General features: G+C 36.1%; 1 protein-coding gene, 1 long non-coding RNA gene and 2 pseudogenes across 3 annotated transcripts in view; 3 read left to right on the forward strand and 1 right to left on the reverse strand.

Annotated features, from left to right (window-relative positions):
- Positions 1-3,277: 3,277 nt before the first annotated feature.
- LOC137579675 (ubiquitin conjugation factor E4 B-like) lies at positions 3,278-13,989 on the forward strand (annotated as a pseudogene).
- Positions 13,990-14,517: 528 nt separating this feature from the next.
- On the forward strand, positions 14,518-16,528 carry LOC137579676 (ubiquitin conjugation factor E4 B-like; annotated as a pseudogene).
- Positions 16,529-17,415: 887 nt separating this feature from the next.
- LOC137579686 (uncharacterized) lies at positions 17,416-19,140 on the forward strand. Of its 2 annotated transcripts, none has more exons than XR_011032882.1 (3): positions 17,416-17,736; positions 17,798-18,082; positions 18,140-19,140. It is a non-coding gene; the product is annotated as an uncharacterized lncRNA (long non-coding RNA). The 2 variants fall into 2 exon arrangements; XR_011032881.1 differs by having other exon boundaries at positions 17,798-18,058; positions 18,124-19,140.
- Positions 19,141-21,474: 2,334 nt separating this feature from the next.
- rdgA (retinal degeneration A) overlaps positions 21,475-24,256 on the reverse strand; it is a 112,289-nt gene continuing 109,507 nt past the window's right edge. Inside the window, exon 18 of the mRNA XM_068293459.1 lies at positions 21,475-24,256. Coding sequence (XP_068149560.1) covers positions 24,213-24,256 — 44 coding nt within the window. The 3' untranslated portion in view covers positions 21,475-24,212.

The raw sequence follows: 24,256 nt of genomic DNA on the forward strand, positions 1-24,256 counted from the left end.
GCTTCGTTCTATGCGTTGCACACTTCTGACCAAAATTAATATACCCTTTTTGCAAGGGTATAAAAAAGCTATTGTATACCCTTCCGAAAAGAGTATATCAATTATGGTTAGAAATGTGCAAAGTAAAGAAGAAAAGATCTTCCCCCCTCATCAATTTCACATCCTCCTCATGGGCGTTGACGAAGTAAAATTCATTCACCTCCTGAATGACAACAGACTGAATCGGAGGTCTTTAAGACATCGGGCAGCTGCTCCTCTACCGTTTTACTTTTGATCGCATCCGTGGTCCGATTTGTAAAGTGAGCAAGAATATCCCACAATAGTTGCGGATGCACCTTCTTGTGGAGGAATTGCAGGACTTTTGCTTCATTGACTCAAAATTTTTGACATTATAATAAATTTGACAAAAACAAAAATATCTAAATAGCCACACTTGAGAGAAAGAAGAACACAATTATCCAATCCTATTTTATTTTAATGTAATTTTTATACCCTTGCAGGGTATTATAAAATTGGTCAGATGTTTGTAACGCACAGAAGGAGACGTTTCCGACCCCATAATATATATATATTCTTGATCAGCATGAGAAGCTGAGTCGATATAGTTATGTCCGTCTGTCCGTGCGTATGCGTTTTACTCTGCCATCTTAAGAGCTATCGGGCTGAATTTTTTTTGTGTGCTTTTTATTATCTGGAGCTGATCAAGTATGAGAATTGATCGGACTACTATACATATCATATAGCGCTAGAAGAAACATTTACAACAAATTTTCATAAAAATTGGAGTTTCCCCATGAAATTTGCTAATGTGACAGTATTGGATATAAAACATGAGATCCCATCCCAAATTTCAAATACAACACAAGTTACAGTCAATACAATGAGGGAAGAAGAAGAACAAATTATAGTATGAAGAGTTAAATTGTTTTGTTTGTATATTGACGAATTGAGTTGCAGAAAACAAATTTTGAACATGTAAAATTATTATTGTCAAGGACTGCAAGGGCATAAAAACTTCGGCATAGCCGAATTTAACTTCTTTGGTATTTTGTATTGCAATCCTGCTAAATATGACTGCAATTGGTGCTATTTTTAGTTTCGGATATTTGTTGAGTTTTTTAAGAAGTTTTATAAAAAACTTTCAAAACGTTGGATAATAATATAATTATTTTTTGCTTCCATCAGTAGGAAATGTTAAGCGTTCAAAAACGTATTCAAACGTCCCTTGAACCTTAAATTATGATTAGGAATCCTTTGAACACGCGACCTCAGCAAGTGGTGCTATTTTTAAGTTCGCAATTGTATATATGTACACTTTATGCGGTGGGAAACGTCTCCTTCTGGGCGTTACAAACATCTGACCAATTTCGTAAGGGTATAAAAACAAATAGAAATGGTAAAGCGTATCACTTAATTCAATTTGACTAAACTTTTAGAATTAATGCCCGAATAATAGAGCAAGTAGTTTAAAGTGTTTAGGAATCCGCTTGTAACAACAAAAACTTCTGCCGTCTGCTGAAGCAATTTTCTATAACTTCTAGACTCTAGAGAGTAATATGGAAACTCCCGTTCTAGAATCTGGAATATATTGGAAGTCATTGGAATCTGCGCAATTGAAGGATACGAGTCTGTTTTTCTTCCAAGTCGTATTGCCAAAGGTGCAAAACTGCTTGAGTAATATTTTCGACTTACTCTGACAGTTTTATGAAGAAAAGAATATTTTTTCAACTTTGAAATTTGTCAGAAACTTGTTTTTTTTTTTTACTAGAAAGAATTATATTGCGGGATGGACAATTTTCTAAAGGCTTCGCAGACTTTACTTACCTAGTAATGACTAGAATTACATTCAGCCACAGATTTTGTAAAAAAAACTTGTAATTTTAAACTAACCCAAAAGATCTCTACGGCAGGATTTCAAGTGGCCGACGCCGTACCTAAAATATTGAATTATAAATTTGAACAGTGCTCGTGAAATTTTTTCTCTTTCGTTTGATACCAAATTTCTGTAGTTAAAGCGCGTTTTGGGCCCGAGTAACTTAAGTAAATAGGTTTAAATAGTTTCGTAACCAATTAAAAAGTCAGCCTAAAAGTACCCAAATGATTTCAACTACTTTTCCCCAACCGCCCCCTAGCGAATATTGCCCACAGAGAGTGCACACTGCCGCCACCAGGAGCTATCCAAGTTTCGATTCATTTTCTACAAAATACGATATATGAATACGATAAACGAAAATGTTAACAGAGAAAGATGCCTGATGGAAATTCTATATAGTTATAATAATATCCTCAATCCTTTCAAATCCATTGTGATCCAAATAATCATCATCCTTTGTATTCTGGCTTATTTCTGGCATATTCTTATTTCATAAACTAATTAACGCAGGGACGGATCTGGGGTATGGGTTTGGGTGCTTAGACACCCTCAAAATCTATATTTCGAGTAGTTTGTTACTTTTTCGTCCTTCTTTGCAAACTGATTTGATAAATCCTTAAAGTTACTGCATTTCTTAAGCCGAAAATGTATTTTTTGTCCCTTCGAATATATACAATCGATAGAAATCCATGTCAAAAGCAATTGTAGGCAATTTTCAACCAAATTGTGGATAATATTGCACTTCTATCAAAACACGAATGGAACAAAGTATTGTTAAACTTAATTTTAATTATTTTTGGATTGAATTGCATTTAAGCACTTAATGTTGGAATTATTTTCGGAGTCACTGGTACCGACTGGCAGATTAGCAAAATTGATTACCGATAGCATGTATAATAATTTAATCTTTGTTTAGAACTAAGCCTACCTACTACTCCCGCTATCTTATGGGGTAATTGAAATGAATTGAGAGGAAATAACTCAATTTTCAATTATATCCTTGAATCGTTTAGGATGAAGGTTCGGGAAGCATACAAACGTCTCGGAGGAAGCTTAAATTAGAGATTTGCACAGCGATGAAAATAAAGTCATCGTGGTAAAGGAGCGAGATTGTGGAAGGTGCTTGCCAAAGAGCGTTCGGAGAGGATACTCCTTTGCGCATGATGTCGTACTCATCTTCACTGCAGTATAAAGGACACATCAATGCGACCTTTCTGGACATCGAAAGTTCTATCTGCACTCGGCTCACATAATGTTAAGAGCTGTGTTAGTTCTTGGATATCCGTGGTGCTCAAACACAGGAAGATAACGTCTCACTTTACTCTACAATTTAGGCCCTTCATTCACTCGAAACGTAAGCAGAGACACAACCCAAGGAGGTGTCTTGCCCTACGAACGTGAAATATGGGCCCAGTGAAGACCATCGGCCATGCCGATGACGTAGTAGTCATCCTCATCAATGGAAGGTTTCCGGATGTGATCAGCAGTAAAATTCTCCAACCCAGATAAAACTAAGTATATACAACATTGAAGTAAGAATATGGAAAGCCTGTGATGCCTTTAGTTAATATACCCTTTGGGGTAACTAGGGGTCTGCATCCAAAATTAACACTGTTAACTGACGGTACTATAAGTGAGTCGTCTCGCCGACTTCGGTATACCATGCACCAGGTGAAACAAGTATTTTAAATTTTGAAGGCCAAATATTTGTTATTTTACATGTTTCATTATAGCTTAATCTATCTTGCTCACTCACAATAATAGACACACGTGCACTCTAGCGCCGCCACTAGCCTACGGCCTACTCCGGCCTCTTGAACCGCCTAGTACACACTTTTATATGCATATTTCACACGTTTTTAGTCCGATTTTAATCAAATTTGGTAGGTTAATAAAAATTTATAAGACTAATTTGATTCCGTTACATACCAAATTATTCCGCGGCCGGAAAGGGGCGTGGCAAAAATTTGAAGTAAACTCTATCACTGTACATACTACACGAGTCTACATACCAAATTTAATGGCTCTAACTCTTATAGTCTCCGAGATGTGGGTGTTCATACGGACGGACACATCGGACGGACGGACGGACGGAAAGACGGAGGGAGGGCGACTTGGCTGTTGACACTGATCAAGAATATACATAAATACTTTATGGGGTCGGAAAAGCTTCCTTCTGCCTGTTACATACATTTTGGCGACTTTAATATACCATTTAACCCAATGGGTGCATGCTATAAATACAAAACAGCAAAAGGGCTATGGTACTTAGGAATGACAACTCAAGACTATCTGCGGGCATCAAGAATTGTCAGAAGATATTTGTTTGACACCTTGGGTTTTTTTCAAACCCGTGTAATTCATACTGTTTAAGAATAAACATCGTGTTCATCTGAAGCGGCTTCAGCAAATCAGATGCACTAAAGAAAACATAATACAACTGTACTTTTGTCACAAACAAGCAATCTAGCATGTGACTAGAATTACAATCAGCCACACACATTGTAGAAAAACACTTGTAATTCTAAACTAACCCAAAATATCACAACGGCAGGAGGTCATGTGGCCGAAGCCGTGCCCAAGATAATAATAATTTTTAACCCCCGAAATCTTGGGTTTGAGTCTCATTAGAATAAGATATTTTAAGAACAATTGTTACCTCCTAGAGCCTAAGATTCCCTATATAAACTCCATACTTTTGTTAATAAAATCAGTTCATATTTTGAATTCAACGAATGAAGATTGGGTTATTTTCCTTCTCTCCAGCGGGATCCCTATTCATTTTGGTCCTTCGAGCCGGATGGATCACATACTTTGAAATACAGATAGCATACTTTCAGTCTTAACGATTTATCACCAAGACGGTCCTCCTTCAGGCTCATCATTTGGGCTATCTATTCAACGGTATCGCCAGAAAGTGTGAATTGCAGAAGCTCATCGATGAATTGGATCGTCCCAAAGTACATTGGGCTAATTCACGTTATCCCAATCGTTATACTACATAATTAGTTCCCAGAGCGTTGGGAGAAGCAATGGATCATAAAAACTTGCAGTAAGAATACATTATTGGATTCTGGATTATTGCAACGATGCCTTGAATTGTATTCCACTGAATTTATGTTGTACCAACTTAAGGGTCGGCCCATTTATATCCCAGTTGCCTCTGCAGCAACCCACACCGAGTGATGCGCTTTCCGCACTGCCCGGTATAACGATGATATAGCTGAATTTATATTGTTTTCAATGCAGAATGCCATTGTGGATTTACGTCAGTGTGTTGATCATTCAATTATCACATGGCTATTGACTCATGAATGTGCCTCGCATCTGATTGAAAATCCGTTTGTGTCCGCCGAGCTGGTTAAGGTAATGTTGTGTTCTTATTTAAACTAACTCGGTCAATATGAGCTGGCCCAAAACTCCTTGGTAAGCTCTAATGAGATTCTAGAAGAAAGAAAAGACATCAAGTCAAAGCTCAGAATTCTGTGATAAATTTACAATAAAATACCATAAAAACCATTTGTTGAAATCTTTGTGGGAAGGTCGTATTTGTCGTCTGGCAGTCATCTGTGAATCGCGTGTAGGCAATCAGGTTGTTAAATTCGCCAATATGCTGATGAATGATACTACATTCTTGCCCGATGAATCCTTGGAGAATTTGAAGCGTATACATCTAACGCAACAGTTATTGCCGGACAGACAGAATTTAAGTAGAATCAGCAGCAGCAACAGAGTCGTCTCACCCAATTGGCTACAGATGAGCGTCTCCTATTCAACGGTGGCACGTGAGGCAGTTGATCTGTTTCACTATCTAACTAGTGACATCAAAGAACAATTTAGCGCGCTAAGTTGGTCGATCAATTTATGCATGCTTAATTGTAATCTAAAATGAAGCAAGTAAGTCGACTCGTCGACTTGGGTATACCATACACCAGGTGAAACAAATATTTCAAATTTGGAAAACCAAATGTTTGTCTATTAAATTGTTTTTACATGTCTTATACTATGTGCTATCTCGCTCACTCTACGAACACACGAGCACTCTAGCGCCGCCACTAGCCAACGGCCAATTCTGGCCTTGTGGACCGCTTAGTAAAATACGTTCATACTCATATTTTGCATGTTTCTAGTCCGATTTCAATGAAATTTGGTGGTTTGATAGAAATAGATAGAAATAATTAGTCTGCCGAATTTAATAGCGATAGTCAAAAAAATACAGGAGGAAATCGGTTTTTTCTAAATTATGGAGGCGGAAGTGGGCGTGGAAAAATGTTTAAATAGCCAATATCTGCGCGCCTATTAAGCTAGTCTACATACCAAATTTAATGTCGGTAGCTATCATAGTTTTTAAGGAAATCAGTTTTATGTAAATTCTGGGGGCGGAAGGGGGCGTGGCAAAAAGTTTAAACAATTAGTTTCTGCGCGCTAACTAAACGAGCATATAAACCAAATTTGATGTCTCTAGCTATTATGCTTTTTTAAGAAAAACAGTTTTATGTGATTCCAGGGGGGCGTAAGGGGGCGTGGTAAAAAGTTTGAACAATGAATTTCTGCGCGCTAACTAATCGTGTGTACAAACTAAATTTGATGTCTGTAGCTGTCATACTTTTTAAGAAAAACAGTTTTATGTGATTCCTGGGGGCGTGGCCGAAATTCCAATTAACTCTGTACATGTGCATAATACACGAGTATACATACCAAATTTGGTGGCTCTAGCTCTTATAGTCTCCGAGATCTGCGTGTTCATACAGACGGACGGACGGACGGACGGACAGACGGACATGGCTAGATCGACTCGGCTGTTGATCCTGATCAAGAATATATACATATACTTTATAGGGTCGGAGAAGCTTCCTTCTGCCTGTTACATACATTTTGGCGACTTTAATATACCATTTCACCCTATGGGTGTATGGTATAACAATTAGCTGGCCGTAAATGCTATGATCTGAAAGTAAGGAATTCAGCGAAATAGGATTGGGAGCCGCGTAGTTTAGTTACTTAGATCTTTGATAAATATCTCCACTTGGACTGTGATAGATTCGCTCAGGCTGCCGATGGGAACGCTCATCATTTGATGTACGTATCTGCAATGAGGCGGCCTTTATAAGAATCAAACGTCTAGGTGTAAGCTCAGCCCTTGAGGTGGAGCACAGTAAGGCGTTAACGCTACGAGCCCATGAGATCTATGTTACCATTCAACAGACTGAAGATGAGTGTACCGATGCACCTGATGAGTTTAAGGATCTCTTGATAGATACTTGGCTGTCCGATCCAATGGTCGGTCTTACCCTCCAGCACTGTTAGGATCGTGCTATTACCACATGACCTTTGCTTAATAGCTGCACAGATCCTTTTATCGTCAGGCTCTCAACGAAGAGATGTTGATACCAAATATTGAGCTAAGCAGTGCATCGATGCATGGCGTGCTGAAAGGCGCGGCGGAATAAAAGGACCACGAATAAAAGGACCACGCGCGGTGAGTGTAATTTCAGTTTAGTGTGCAGTTTTTCTTTTTAGTGTCTATCCATACTTCTTTGTACTTGTGAAATTGTGTATAATTTTGTGGATAAATATTTATTTGAATTTATGTATAAATGTGTAAACTATGGAAAGATTTAATGTGAACGTGAACGGAAACACCTTTCATTTGAGAATTGTTTATTATAACTTATAAAACTAGAATAAGTTTCTCTTGACACAATTCATTGTGTTTGCTTTGTTTTGAAAATGTTCAATCGTTACGAGGGCTGCTAAATGTGTATATATCTGGCCTAGGCAACACTAATTGAAAGTGTTGCAAGGTGCAATCTGTATTTTCCATTGCACTGTGGTCCAGACGAGGTTATGTTTTTGGCAAATGGAAACTTGGCAAAAGAAAAAGGTCAAATTTTCCAATGCATCTTTATAGGTATAAACAAAGCAACAATCGACCGTGTGGGTGGGTGTTCGAGGAAAAATGGTCTCCTGATTCTTCGGCAAAACTGGTTAATTCCATGTGGTACACCATAATATGAAAAAACGAACAAGAGAAGACATAAAACTTTTTTGAAAATCATGTTAAAACACAGGACAAATCGCATATTGTCATTGATTTATAATCCAGCTAATCCGGAATCTGCGATCAGTTTTTTTGTATCAGCTTTAGTTCTTGAGATTCAGGTACGATCTTGAATTTCGGTGGAAATGTAATGGCATGAAAGCCTTTTTGGCCTCTTGTGTGTGTGTGTGTGAAGCCTTTTTGACTCAAATGTGTGTGACTCTAAGAAACGAATGAATGTTTGTCCTTTCTTATGAATATCCTTTGAGGCCTTAGGAGTTCGCGCAAAGTTTTGGCAGAAAGTTGTATCGGAAGGTGTTTTGCTTAAAAGAGCAACAATACATTTTTTAATGGCAACTATTTGTAATTAAAATGCTAGAGTATTGGCATTGGCAAACATAAGACCATCTACGGAAAACTGAGAAAACAATCAATAATTACCGAATATTAAATTGGAATATTTTAGCTCCTACAATATGGCACCATAATCCATTAATCCACATCCATAGGATAAGAAACACTTTGATAAAAAGATTTGCATGTACAGTTATGACAATCCGCCACTAACTTCCAAACTTTTACCCCACGAAACACAAAGAAGATGTAAAAGATAATTTGCAGCCATCACGCTTTTAATTGATTCGGATGAAGAATAATTAAATTAGATAACCAAACTAAAAAAAAAAAATTAAAATTGGCAAAACGCTGTTCGTACTATTCTCAAAAAACGAAAATATTGTTGAGTTTACAAAATTTATAATTTGAGTAAAATATTCGCCTAATATTTGGCGTTTGCAAACACTGAAATCCAGCTTTAGCCGATTTTTCCATTTTTCAACACTAAAATCTCGAGTAAGTCAATATTTACCGACAACCCCTCGATTGTTTTTTTATCGATTGTTAATCGAAGCTTTGCCCACACCTAATAGTACACGTGGTGCCGAATTGTGTGACGCTTAAACAGTTGCTTTTTGGCTCTCGAGATGAGAGCAACAGCAACTTAAACTATTTTCGGTATTACTTTTCCCTTCCTTTATTTTTCTTAAATTTAACTTTTTTACCCGGTACGGTTTACGAGCGAACAATAACTTCGACTTTTAAATTAAATTACGGTTGCAAACGATGACAGTTATGGCCAACAATCAACTATCTCTACATTATATAACAATGTCTAATTAATTCTAAAATTTTATTTCTTAAATATTTTTTTTAGTCACAACTTGTATTTATCGTATTGCATCCGGTTCCCGCTTACTCTGAAGTCTCTCACCGTGAATTCAGACCTGAATTTTCACTTGTTTCTACTTGCTGTTGATCCGGTACGGATGGCAGTTGATCGAAGCTAATGGACATATCTTCACCTTTTCGGCTTGAACAGGTAGCAACATGGGCCTGTACAATTCGAGAATTCGCAAATGTTAGTAACAGAGTTAGGCTTACGTGCTGCATAAAAGGAACAGACTAAGAATTTCATCCCATCAGCTTATAGTTCTGCTCCAGAAAGTGCAGATTCATCATCGAATTTGAAGTCTACTTTAAGTTCAACAATAATGTCAATTACCCAAGAGGAAGATTGGAAACTGCTATCCAAATTGTAAAGAATAAAAATGTGTTTTAAGTGTAAATATATTTCATTTTATTTCAACATTAATTTTATTTTTATCCCCTTGCAGAGGGTATTACAAAATTGGTCAGATGTTTGCAGAAGGAGACGTTTCCGACCCCATAAAGTATCGATATAGCCATGTCCGTCTGTCCGTCCGTGTGTATGCGTTGAAGAAACATTTTCATAAAAATTGGAGTTTCCCCATGAAATTTGCTAATGTGATAGTATTGGATATAAAACATGAGATCCCATCCCAAATTTCAATCCGATCGGATAAATAGAACACAAGTTACAGTCAATAGCTCGAGCTCTCGGTAGAAATAGATGTTTGTAATTTAGACTTTCTTTTCAAAAATAAATTTGTTTTTGTATATATACTTAAAAGCTAAATTAGTGTAATGAAACCAAAATCGATCGCAACAAAAAGTAAGGAAAAAAATATGCGTAAGTAGGGTAGTTTAAGATAAAAGAGTATGAGTGCGTTGCTTTGCTTGGGGAATGAGGGAAGAAGAAGAACAAATTGTGGTATGAATGGTAAAATTGTTTTGTTTGTACATATATTGATGAATTGAGTTGCAGAAAACAAATTTTGAACATGTAAAATTATTATTGTCAAGGACTGCAAGGGTATATAAGCTTCGGCATAGCCGAATTTAACTTCTTTGATATTTTATATTGCAATCCTGCTAAATATGACGGTTTTTTGCAAAATACTGCAAGTGGTGCTATTTTTAGTTTCGGATATTTGTTGAGTTTTTTAAGAAGTTTTATAAAAAACTTTCAAAACGTTGGATAATAATATAATTATTTTTTGCTTCCATCAGTAGGAAATGTTAAGCGTTCAAAAACGTATTCAAACGTTCCTTGAACCTTAAACTATGCTTAGGAATCCTTTGAACACGTGACCTCAGCAAGTGGTGCTATTTTTAAGTTCGCAATTGTATATACACTTTATGAGGTCGGAAACGTATCCTTCTGGGCGTTACAAACATCTGACCAATTTCAAAACACCCTCTGCAAGGGTATATCCGCCTGTAACAACAAAAAGTTCTGCCGTCTGCTGAAGCAATTTTCTATAAGCTTCGCAGACTATAGAATCGTAGGCTGTCTAGAGTCTAGAGAGTAATATGGAAACTCCCGTTCTAGAATCTGGATTATATTGGAAGTCATTGGAATCTGCGCAATTGAAGGATACGAGGCTGTTTTAATTTCAGATCCTATTGCCATAGGCACAAAACTGCTTGAGTAATATTTTCGACTTACTCGAACGACAAAATGCAGGTCTGAAAACCGATAAATGGGCGATCATCAATATAAACATTTTAAACGCGTGCCCCAAAGAAAATAAAGCGGTCCAGCTTTACATTACTCTGACAATTTTATGAAGTTTATGAAAAAAAAAAAATATATTCTTTCAACTTTTGAAATTCGTCAGAAATTTGTGTTTTTGACCAGAAAGAATTATATGTATAAAGAAATAAAACACAAGTTATAATTCTTTTTTAAGATTGCGGGATGGGCGATTTTCTATAAGCTTCGCAGACTATAGAAACGTAGGCTGTCTAGGCTCTAGAGTGAAGCGGTTTCACCAAACAACTTACCTATTAATGACTAGAATCACATTCAGCGACAGAGTTTGTAAAAAAAAAACTTGTAATTTTAAACTAACCCAAAAGATCTCTACGGCAGGATATCAAGTGGCCGACGCCGTACCTAAAATATTGAATTATAAAATCGAGGAGTATTCGAGGAGTGTAGTTAAAGCGCGTTTTGGGCCCGAGTAACTTAAGTAAATGGGTTTAAATAGTTTCGTAACCAATTAAAAAGTCAGCCTAAAAGTACGCAAATGATTTCAACTACTTTTCCCCAACCGCCCCCTAGCGAATATTGCCCACAGAGAGTGCACACTGCCGCCACCAGGAGCTATCCAAGTTTCGATTCATTTTCAACAAAATACGATATATGAATACGATAAACGAAAATGTTAACAGAGAAAGATGCCTGATGGGAATTTGCTACTCGGCTCTTGAATCGGCGCAGTTTGTTTATTATGAGATATAGCACATGCCGTTAATATAGTTGGTTCAAGAACTTATTCTTTGACAAATCGAACAGACCCGGCCCTCTGGTCGTACCTAATACATTTTGATTTGAATTCTTAAGAAATTTAACGCCCCCTAGTTTTGGGGAGCAGCTGCCCTCCCCTGGCCGTACCTGGCTACCTTATTTCGATGCCTGGATGGTCATTCTAGTTAAAATAATATCCTCAATCCTTTCAAATCCATTGTGATCCAAATAATCATCATCCTTAGCATTCTGACTTATTTCTGGCATATTCTTATTTCATAAACTAATTAACGCAGGGACGGTTCTGGGGATATGGTTTGGATGCTTGGACACCCTCAAAATCTATATTTCCAGTAGTTTGTTACTTTTTCGTCCTTCTTTGCAAGCTGATTTGATAAATTCTTAAAGTTACTGCATTTCTAAAGCCGAAAATCTATTTTTTTTCCCCCTAAGAATACCCTTTGAATATATACAATCGATAGAAATCCATGTCAAAAGCAATTGTAGGCGATTTTCAACCAAATTGTGGATAATATTGCACTTCTATCAAAACACGAATGGAACAAAGTATTGTTAAACTTAATTTTAATTATTTTTGGATTGAATTGCATTTAAGCACTTAATGTTGGAATTATTTTCGGAGTCACTGGTACCGACTGGCAGATTAGCAAAATTGATTACCGATAGCATGTATAATAATTTAATCTTTGTTTAGAACTAAGCCTACCTACTACTCCCGCTATCTTATGGGGTAATTGAAATGAATTGAGAGGAAATAACTCAATTTTCAATTATATCCTTGAATCGTTTAGGATGAAGGTTCGGGAAGCATACAAACGTCTCGGAGGAAGCTTAAATTAGAGATTTGCACAGCGATGAAAATAAAGTCATCGTGGTAAAGGAGCGAGATTGTGGAAGGTGCTTGCCAAAGAGCGTTCGGAGAGGATACCCTTTGCGCATGATGTCGTACTCATCTTCACTGCAGTATAAAGGACACATCAATGCGACCTTTCTGGACATCGAAAGTTCTATCTGCACTCGGCTCACATAATGTTAACAGCTGTTCAAACACAGGAAGATAACATCTCACTTTACTCTACAATTTAGGCCCTACATTCACTCGAAACGTAAGCAGAGACACAACCCAAGGAGGAGTCTTGCCCTACGAACGTGAAATATGGGCCCAGTGAAGACCATCGCCCATGCCGATGACGTAGTAGTCATCCTCGTCAATGGAAGATTTGCAGTAAAATTCTCCAACCCAAAATATACGGTGCAGTTCACTCTATTTGATAAAACACATTGAAGTAAGAATATGGAAAGCCTGTAATGCCTTTAGTTCATATACCCTTTGGGGTAACTAGGGGTCTACATCCAAATGTAACACTGTTAACGGACTGTACTGTAAGTAAGTCGTCTCGCCGACTTCGGTATACCATGCACCAGGTGAAACAAGTATTTTAAATTTTGAAGACCAAATGTATTGTCTCGATGTTGACGCTTAAAATGCGAATAACGTACAAGTGGCCCATATGACACCAGGACATATCCTGTTTCGCGCGAGCCCAAGCAGAGAGCTATCCACCTCCCACCAGACCGACCGTGGGGCGAATATCGGACGGCACGATCGCGTGGACAAATACAAATAAAACAGCTAATTACGAGCTAAGTGTGCTAAGATAGAGGTTTTTACGAGGGGAAGAGAGGCTTCTGATCTGATTACGGGATACAGAAGATTGTAATCAGAACATAGAACATGAAAAGGTTCACGCAGGGAATAGTTAGAAGTACAGTGTTTCAAGGATAGAGGAATAAAATTTTCTAGTAGGTACAGATAGGTTTAAGTAGTTCAATAGCTCAGGAGAGTCTGTTTCTTTAATTAAAAGTTTGTGAATAAAAATAGTACCAAGCATTATTCTACGATTAATTAAAGAAGGAAGATTGATGATTAAAAGAAGCCTACTGGAGTATGATGGCAAATTGACATTGCGATCCCAATTTAGACCGCGAAGAGCAAAAAGCAGAAATTGCTTTTGCACAGATTCAATTTTACTTTGGTGCATCTCATATTGAGGTGACCATATGCAGGATCCGTACTCTAAGATAGGACGGATTTATGAAGTATACAGAATTTTGGTTGTGTACGGATTGTCAAACTCTTTTGACCATCGTTTCACAAACCCAAGAACATTAATAGCTTTACTAACTGTAGCAGAAATATGAGGATTAAAAGTTAACTTATGGTCCATAAGAACACCCAAGTCATTGATAATATCTAACCGCTCTAAGGGAGTGTCATTTAGATAATAAGTTGCTAAGTATGGAGTGCATCTATAAAAAGACATAACTTTCCATTTACAGCCGTTGAGGTTTAATGGATTGGTTTCACACCAAGGTCATTAAGATCGGATTGAAGCAGGCAAGAAGACTTTAAAGACTTGTCTTGTACACGAGAATGTGTCACTACCAATGGAAGATCATTTATAATGAAGTAAGTAAGTCGACGAGTCGACTTGGGTATACCATACACCAGGTGAAACAAATATTTCAAATTTCGAAAACCAAATGTTTGTCTATTAAATTGTTTTTACATGTCTTATACTATGTGCTATCTCGCTCACTCTACGAACACACGAGCACTCTAGCGCCGCCACTAGCCAACGGCCAATTCTGGCCTTGTGGACCGCTTACTAACATACGTTCATACGCATATTTTTGCATGTTTCTAGTTTCTTTTAGAAATACATAGATAAGATTAATTAATCTGCCGAATTTGAATGCGATAGTCAAAAAATTGGTTTTTTCTAAATTATGGAGGCGGAAGTGGGCGTGGCAAAAAATATATATATTTAAGTGGAAAAGTGGGCGTGGCTAAATGTTTAAATAGCCAATATCTGCGCGTCTATTAAGCTAGTCTGCATACCAAATTTGATGTCTCTAGGGCTATCTATTCAACGGTATCGCCAGAAAGTGTGAATTGCAGAACCTCATCGATGAATTGGATCGTCCCAAAGTACATTGGGCTAATTCACGTTACCCCAATCGTTATACTACATAATTATTTCCCAGTGCGTTGGGAGAAGCAATTGATCCAACTTGCAGTAAGAATACATTTTTGGATTCTGGATTATTGCAACGATGCCTTGAATTCTATTCCACTGTTTGCGAATTTATGTTGTACCAACTTAAGGGTCGGCCCATTGAAGGGCTCACTGCCCGAATGGTATAACGATGATATAGCTGAATTTATATTGTTTACGATGCAGAATGCCATTGTGGATTTACGCCAGGGTGTTGATCATTCAACTATCACATGGCTATTGACTCATGAGTGTGCCTCGCATCTGATTATTTAAACTAACTCGGTCCCCTTGGTAAGCTCTGAGATTCTAGAAAGAAACGACATCAAGTCAAAGCTCAGAATTCTGTGATAAGTTTAAACTAAAATACCATATTAGCCATTTGTTGAAATCTTTGTGGAAAGGTCCTATTTGTCGTCAGGCAGTCATCTGTGAATCGCGTGTGGGCAATCAGCTTGTAAAATTCGCCAATATGCTGATGAATGATACTACATTCTTGCCTGATGAATCCTTGGAGAACTTGAAGCGTATACATCTGACGCAACAGTTATTGCCGGACAGACAGTATTTAAGTAAAATGAGCGCTGATCAGCAACAGAGTCGTCTCACCCAATTGGCTGCAGATTAGCGTTGATCTGTTACACTATCTAACTAGTGACATCAAAGAACAATTTGGCGCGCTAAGTTGGTCGATCAACTTAGCTGTATGCTTAATTTTTAATCTAATACAATTAACTGGCCGCAAATGCTAAGATCTGAAAGTAAGGAATTCATCGAAATAGGGTTGGGAGCCGCGTAGTTTACTTAGATCTTTGATAAATATCTCCGCTTGGACTGTGATAGATTCGCTTAGGCCTTGGCTGCCGATGAGCGTTCCTTTGATGTGCGTATCTGCAATGAGGCGGCCTTCATAAGAGTCAAATGTCAAGCGCTAAGCTCAGATTTGAGGTGGAGCACTGTAAGGCGTTAACGCTACGAGCCCATGAGATCTATGTTACCATTCAACAGACTAAAGATGAGTGTACCGATGCACCTGATGAGTTTAAGTATCCCTTGATGGATACTTTGCTGCTCGATCCAATGGTCGGTCTTACCCTCCGGCACTGTTAGGATCGTGCTATTATCACATGACCTTTGCTTAATAGCTGCAAAGATCCTTTTATCGTCAGGCCCTCAACGAAGAGATGTTGATACCAAATATTGAGCTAAGCAGTGCATCGATGCATGGCGTGTAGAAAGGCGTGGCGGATTAAAAGTTAAGGACCACGCGCGGTGAGTGTAATTTCAGTTTAGTGTGCAGTTTTTCTTTTTAGTGTCTATCCATACTTCTTTGTACTTGTGAAATTGTGTATAATTTTGTGGATAAATATTTATTTGAATTTATGTATAAATGTGTAAACTATGGAAAGATTTAATGTGAACGTGAACGGAAACACCTTTCATTTGAGAATTGTTTATTATAACTTATAAAACTAGAATAAGTTTCTCTTGACACAATTCATTGTGTTTGCTCTGTTTTGAAAATGTTCAATCGTTACGAGGGCTGCTAAATGTAAATATATCTGGCCTAGGCAACACTAATTAAGTAAGGTACACCAAAATATGTTTGCCAGAAGTATTCTAAGAAAAAATGAACCAGAGTTATTTTGACCAGCCAGTCGAATTAATGGGTCATCTATCGTACAGCGATGGTTTCGCATCCAATGACTTTTTTTGCTCCCGCTCATCAAGAACGATTTTCGTTCCAGAAGATGCTGTTGAAGCGTTAAAAAACCATCTTTCCTAGGTGTCTCAATCAGAGTGAAAAACTGCGTTGGTTTGAGAGCATAGCCCTCTTCTGGCACTACTTTCCCCGACCATAGATACATTTTTTTTTTGAAAATCATGTTAAAACACAGGACATCGCATAATTTCATTGATGTATAATCCAGATAATCCGGATTCTGCGATCAGTTTTTCTGGATTAGCTTTAAATAGGTTAAAGCTAGGTTAAACCTAGCTAGAATAGTCTTTGAGATAAAGGCTTTTTTTTAATAACGGGGGCGGAAAGGGGCGTGGCAAACATATGAAATAAACTCTATCACTGTACATACTACTCGAGTCTACATACCAAATTTAATGGCTCTATCTCTATAGTCTCCGAGATCTAGGTGTTCATACGGACGGACACATCGACGGATGGGCATGGCTAGATGGACTTGGCTGTTGATACTGATCAAGAATATACATAAATACTTTATGGGGCTTCCTTCCTTCTGCCTGTTACATACATTTTAGCGACTTTAATATACCATTTCACCCTATGGGTGTATAGTATAAAAAGAAAATATATTGAAAAGCATAGACGACTGGAGAAGTGACTTTGTTTTGGAGATGGGCATAGCTTCTTAGAGAAGATACAGAGTATGTAGACTCGAAACAAGTTTCCCCCACTAGAGATAATTAACTCAGAATCCAGAGAATCCGTTCTTTGGCTCCATTGCTCAGTGGTGGGCAACCGCAAAACGCATTTCGAGTGCAAAACTGGGCAAGAGAAAATGCTTTCCTAATGCCTTTTGTGGCGCTTTTCTATTATTTGGGCCATTTTTGTGTAACTACCACAAAATGGATAAGAAATTTCTTCGATTTTCTTTCAAAACTCTGAATTTGCTTAATTTTTAAATCAAAGTAGGACATGACATTGAAACTGTCATTATTTTAGGCATTGTAATGACTTCAGGCCCCACACAAATCATTCTGTAACCAGCTCTCTTTCGGATAACACCTTTGGAACTAAAAAAATAAAACAAAAGTCTAAATTTATCAGTTGAAAAATAAATAAACCAACGTTTGGCTTATCCTTTTTCTTGAAAAAGTCTAGAAAACAAAATTCAAACAAAATTCACAGAATTCAACAAAGTTAACAAGTAAAAGGACTAAAACAAATTTGCAAACATAAAAAAACGAAGTCTAAGTAAAGAAAAAAAGTTAAAATATGTAACTTTGTAAACTTAAAAACTTAAAAACTTAAAAAAGCGATACGAACATAAATTTTAAGGCAAACATTAACAATTGTAAAACAAAAAAAACAGTAAGTCGCGACAATTGTTTCAGTTGCTGTTATGGATTGAACGTTTCTTTCCAAATATTAGACAAACATTGGGATGCAATACTCTTCACTTGCTAGTGGGAAGTTGGATTAAATTGTCACCGATTATTTGGACGGTACCGGATCCCCTCTATCGCTTTACACACAAGGCTGGACGGAGAAGTCACAGGGTCTGCAGATTGCGTTCGAAATCCAACTCAAATGTCATTGACTTAACTAAATAAAAGAATAATTGAAAAGCATTGACGGCTGGAGAAGTGACTTTGTTTTGGAGATGGGCATAGCTTCTTAGAGTAGATACCGAGTATGTTCACCCTATGGGTGTATGGTATAAAAACACTAAAAATATGTATTAATTTATGTACATAGCAATTAATTTATGTAGACCAAAAATATGTACATACATACATATGTTAGAAACCATGCCACGCTTCGCTGTGCCCCCGCCTTATTAGGAATCTTTTCTCCACTATTTCTATTTTGACCAAACGCATTAAATTGCTTCGATTGTGGAGAAGCTCCTGTAGCTGCGAAATGATGGACCTGCTTACGGAGGTATATATTCTAGATCGTGCAATGGATGAAGTACATACATGTTCTCTTATGTTCACTTTCTGGGAAGGGGAGCAGGGCGACAGCTTTCTGATAGATTTGCCCTTTGACTTTGAAAGTTGGCATGAATTGGGCAGCCACAATTTCCGTCATTTGGAAGCAGGAACCATATTTCCTAATGTTTGATAGGAAATGATTCGATTCAGTAGTGGATCCGGAAAGTAGAGTTCACAGTGGCTCTGGTGGTGCTTTAAGTTGAGGTAATTTGATTTTGCCGCCAGCACAACACATACCTTTCGTTTCATTATTGAACTTCAGAGCCTGACAGTAAGTGCAGACATGACACTTCTGGCCAATGACGACATAGCGGCTGGAGCCATAATCAACAGCTGGGTCATATGGAAATGCAATACGATGGTCATATCGATCTAGTCTTATCTGTGCGCAGGATTCAGCTACCATTCCCCTATGCAGTTTACTTCTTTGCTAGCGAAGCAATTGAATTGGTGCAGACCGCGACTATCGGGCTCACAAAACGCTCATCCTCTAGCCTGGCTGCACGCCTTTCGCCTGGTTCCAATAAGAATCCTCTGCTTTGCCTTAGCCGCTCCGCTTCCAGCACCAATCCCCGCTCTTCTTCAGTCCTATTCGAAACATTGCTTCTGAGGCTTTATTTCGTTAGTAACTTTTGAATGAATTTCCACAAACGTTGACATGTAACTGCCCCCGCCTACTGCGGTTGATACACGGAAAGCTGTTATAAAAACCCATCTTATTCGCGCTCGCCAAGATTTCCTTAATATTTTTTCCCGTAATAATAAAAAATAGAACAAACAGTGACTTTTCTCAATAACTTCGTTATTTTCTATGTTATTATCGTGAAACTTAATATTAGAGAGTTTATTACGCTTATAAACGACTGTGCCAAATGTGATCAAGATCGGATGACTCTATCATATAGCTCCCATAAGAACGATCGGTCGAAAACAGTGACTTTTGTAAATAACTTCGTTACTTTTACCGCGATTTCTTTCAAATTAAACATTTGTTAGTTTAATATACATATCTGTTAATGACTGTGTCGAATTTGATAAAGATCGGGTGACTATATCATATAGCTCCCATAGGAACGATCGGTGGAAAAAAGTGACTTTGATCAATATCTTCGTTATTTCCTATGATTGTAGGCCATTCTTTCGCAAACATAAGCCTTTTTAGATAAAACGTTCTTCCACATTGATGGCTAATAGGTAAGGAAAGAGTTACCAAAAAGTTGCATGGGTATACAAACTTTGACGCGGTCGAAGTTAGCCCCGGCCTCTGGTTTTCTTACAAATCGCCCCGCAAGTATTGCCACCCCAACTGTCATAAGCGATCTTGGTTCTGATCATCTCGCAGTTCTAAGTCGGTTGGATTAGACATGGGAAAAGCAATCCGGAGGAAATTTGCCAAAACAGTTTCTTGCTAGTGAGTTTGTTGGAATAATTAATGTTTACTGTTACACTAAAAAAGCGACCCAAAAACTTTCGCAAATGTTCCCATCCTTAGATGAGTCCAATCAAGTATTGATTTACCGATTATAACAAGCTCCAATTTTAATTCAGTGTTTGTAGAAGAACATAATTTTGTATTTATTACATGAATGAGCGTCGATTTTTTTTTAAGATCCATGATTAGTTAAAACCGCAAAGGATGGTTTTCCATAGAGAACATAGACTGTCATCTTGAAGCTTCATCTTGTGAGTAGGTACCCAGAAATCACAAACCGTGTCCCATTCGTTTCGCAAATAAAAAACCATTCTTAAGTTGAAATACCGAAAAAATATAGGTTTATTTACTCCATTTATAGAGCTATTCAGAAAATGTAGGTATGTATATAATTTAGCAATTTTTTGTTTTAGTGTTTTTGTATGCTTGATTGCAGATGATATTTTTCGCTCCTTCAAATATTGTGTATGTGTGTGAATTCTGTTTTTCTTCTTAATTTATTTGTAATTGAATTGTGTTTATTTTGTTTTTCTTTTGCTTAGCTTTGCGTTACATTTTTGTTGGATAGCAAGTTCAATGGCAAAGGATCTCTTACATTGAGTGTTGATTGAAGTCTTTACATAAAGATTTTGAACATGAAGAGTCAGGACTGTCAGGACTGTACATACTGTATATGTTTGCATGGCTGCGTGTGATGCGGTTTGTCTGTATACTGTATGTGTGTGGCGAATTGCATTGTTTGCATCTGTTAGTACGTATGAATCTATAATATACACACATACATATGCCAAGGTATGTATGTATGTTTGTATATTTATGTATGGATTGTATATACAAATATATATGTATGTATATTACTTATAGTGGGAGAAAACCCGACCCCAACTTGCTGAACTTGTCGAAAATCATTCGCCACTTGAAGAATTCTTCTAGCTTCTTCACTTGCCCATTAGAAAATTTGAAATGGAAAATGAAACAGAACAAATGAAAGACGAAGCGAAAGAAAAAACGAAAATGTTATCTTCAATTTGTAGTTTTGTTTGCTTCAAAAACTCTTAAATTTTGTTAATGCCGTAAATTTTTCGATTCTCATTTTCTAAATACTATTTGAATGTTAATTCTCTTATGTTTTTTTTTTTCTTTCAATTTTTCTCGTCTTGTTTAATGCTTAAGTAAAATTGAATCAAATTCCTCAGTGCTTGCAGTGCATACTTAATTTTTGTCTGTTTTTTCTTTGCTTTCTTTAAATTTCGATATTAATATTAAGCTTAGTGCTAAGAAAAAAAAATAGATACTAATTTTGTCGTCTACGTCTTCATCGCATATGTATATATAGATATATGTATATTTTACAATCTTAAAGTTGAAAATGAAGATGTATGTAATTAAAACTGATTATATACAGAAATTTAGTTGATTTAAAGTTAGATTTAATTCATAGTTTAGTTTCGTTTAGTTTAGTTTAGAACTTTTCGATAGCAATACTTTCAGACTTGCAGAGTTTGAATTGAAAAATTATATATATGTATGTATATCTACTTGTATATGTATAATGGAAAATATATCGGTAAATCGATCTCGATGTATGGGATAGATGATATATGATAAATCGAATGTTTATATACACACTTAAAGGAATTTCATTTGTTGTTTTTGTTATTTCTTAATTTGTTTTGTCTGTTTGGTTTGGAAAATAAACTTTGATTTTTATTCTCGTCTCGGCATAATTACATTGATTTAATTACATACATACATACATACATATATGTATATACATAAATATATATATATGTATATGAATATTTGGTTTGTTTTTAATTTATTAATTTTTTTTTATAGATCTTGGATTTAATACACCAAATACCATACACGAAATCTCTGTTTTTTGTTTGAAACTTTTACAATTTCTTTTGCCTTAGGAGCTAAAAATGTTTCATAAGACTTGCGTTTCATGGGTTCTTTTGAGTTTATTTTGTTATATACATTTAGTTATGTGCATTCAAGTTAGTTTGAAAATGCATGAATAATATATACACATATATATATATATAATTTATAGTTTGGCTTTTGGACCCGGTTGTTCTCCGAACAGGTGTTTGTGTGTGTGTGGGTGTGGGTGTGGGTGTGAATGTGTATTAAAGTAAAGTAAACTTTTCTCCTTTGTCCTCAAACTACAATTTCAACTTTACTTAACAAAGAATAAAATAAAAAAACAGGAGAATTATAATGGGATATATGTATCTCAATTTGATTAGCAAACGTATTTATGGTTTTATGCTTTCATCTTGATAAAATTCTCTAGATTGTCATTTGCTAAAAATATACGTATATGTAAATATTAGTATTTGCATTTTGTATTTGTTTTCGGGTTTCTATAGTTTAGATATCATTTCGTTAGTTTTGTCATTCATTTTGCGGTTTATGTTTGTTCGTTCGTTCCCTAAAAAGTTTCTATGTCTAAATTCAATTGTTTAGCAATTTGGTAATAAATTTCATTTCCATGTCTAACGGGGCAGTTTGCTGCAAGAAATGAAATTTGAAAAACCAAATTTAAGCTTTGTTATTGTTTCGTTTTTTAAATCCAAAACATAATTACGCTCTTACGCTCCGTATACCTTTATTTTTTTTTTTTGCTTTGAATCCAAACTGGTCTCAGAGTATTGCCAAATGCTAGAGCCATTAGCCGAATGGCTTAAGGCCAGTTTGGAGTAAGGCAAAAAAAAAATATACTGCCTTTGCTTAGTTTTACTATTCGATTTGGTCAAACGTTATTTAATTGACTCGTGAATGCAAATAACTTGGAAAATGAAGGAGAAATGTGTAACATTATTATTAAAATTAGTAATATTATTATTATTTCTTTGTAGTTGTTATTTAATGTCTATATATCTAAATGTTCAAATATTTGACATCTTGTGTGTGTGTATGTTTCATTGTTTATGTATATTTAGTAAGTTCTTCTTCTTATTTTTCTTTATTGTTATAAAGTCTTTAGTTTTGTTCGGCTACAAGTTTTCAATATAGATAGATAATTTTGGATCATTAGGACGGGCTTTGACTCATTTAAGTCGGGTTGTGCATTTGAGTGTGTGCTTGGGACTCATCTAAGCGTGTGTTTGTGTGTGTGTGTGTCAGTGAGTGTGTTTGAGAGATTTACTCATAAATATATATGTTTTATTTATACTTATATGTGTATATATGTATATATACATAAGCTGTTGCTGTTTCTGTTGCTGCTGCTGTAATCTGCCTTCTTATTTCTTTTAACTTGAATACAGTAAAATTTACAAAGAGTATTCAAGCATTCGTTATATTAATTTCATATTTAATAAAGTAAGAAAGTCGTCGCGTCGACCTTGTTATACCATGCACCAAGTGGAAAACAATTTTAAATTTCAAACAGTTTTGATAGATATAAATTACAAAGACTGGTGTCTCGAATTCATTTGTAAGAGTTTTGATATTGTTTAATTACGGGGGCGGAAGTGGGCGCGCCAAAATGTTTGTATACTACAGTCTATATATGTATGTACATATATGTAGTTCATATAGTTGCTATACAAGGGGTGGAAAAGCTTCCTTTTTTTTTACATACTTGTTCGAACCTCATGGGTGCATGGTATGAAAAGTGTTTTAATTTTTTTTTCCGGGTTTTCCGTTTTATTAATATCAATTTTTGTTTTGCCATTGCCTTTTGCTCACAATTCCATTTAAAAATTGTTAATTAAAATTTAGATATCACAATTTAAACATTTTAATATTTGATGCCAAAAGATGAAACACGAAATTAAAGTAAAACAAACAAATTGGAACTCAAATCTAATCATAAAGACCAATGCCAAAACATGAATAGCGCCTGTATCTGCTACCCCATTTTGGGGAAAAATGAAATAGATGCAAAACGTCGGATTCAACAATTTTCACGTGAATTCAACAATTCTCATGAAATCAATTTGAACCCAATTAGTTTTTGATGAAAAGAGCATAACCAATTTCGATAAGGACAGAGATCTCAGAGATCTTTTTGGAATTGCATTATGCACTTTCATTTTTGCCCAGGGTGGGGTAGTCTCTAAGGATTCGAAGGCATTTTGGCGATTGGTCTATTAAAGTTCATGTTTTAGGTTTCAATTGAAGGACATTGCATAATTTTAATTCATTTCCATATAGTTTCGTCTTGCTATGTGCTTATTTATGTATATTTATACATAATATGTATGCTAAGTGCTTTTTGCTTAATTTACAAATTAATTAAAGTATTTTAATAGGTAATAATTTATTATGCATTTTCATTTCTACTTGCTAAGACACACAAAAATTCAATAACTTTAATTTTTCATTACCACTTTCTTATTCCTTTTTTTTTTTTTTTTTTTGTATTTTGGATTTTATTACTTGTTTTTGTTTTTTATTATTATCTAAATTCTAGTCTGAACTTCCAAATGCATGAAACGCTCTTGAC

The sequence above is a fragment of the Drosophila tropicalis genome, unplaced genomic scaffold (genome assembly GCF_018151085.1).
Source record: "Drosophila tropicalis isolate 14030-0801.00 unplaced genomic scaffold, ASM1815108v1 contig_761, whole genome shotgun sequence".
Classification (NCBI taxonomy): domain Eukaryota; kingdom Metazoa; phylum Arthropoda; class Insecta; order Diptera; family Drosophilidae; genus Drosophila; species Drosophila tropicalis.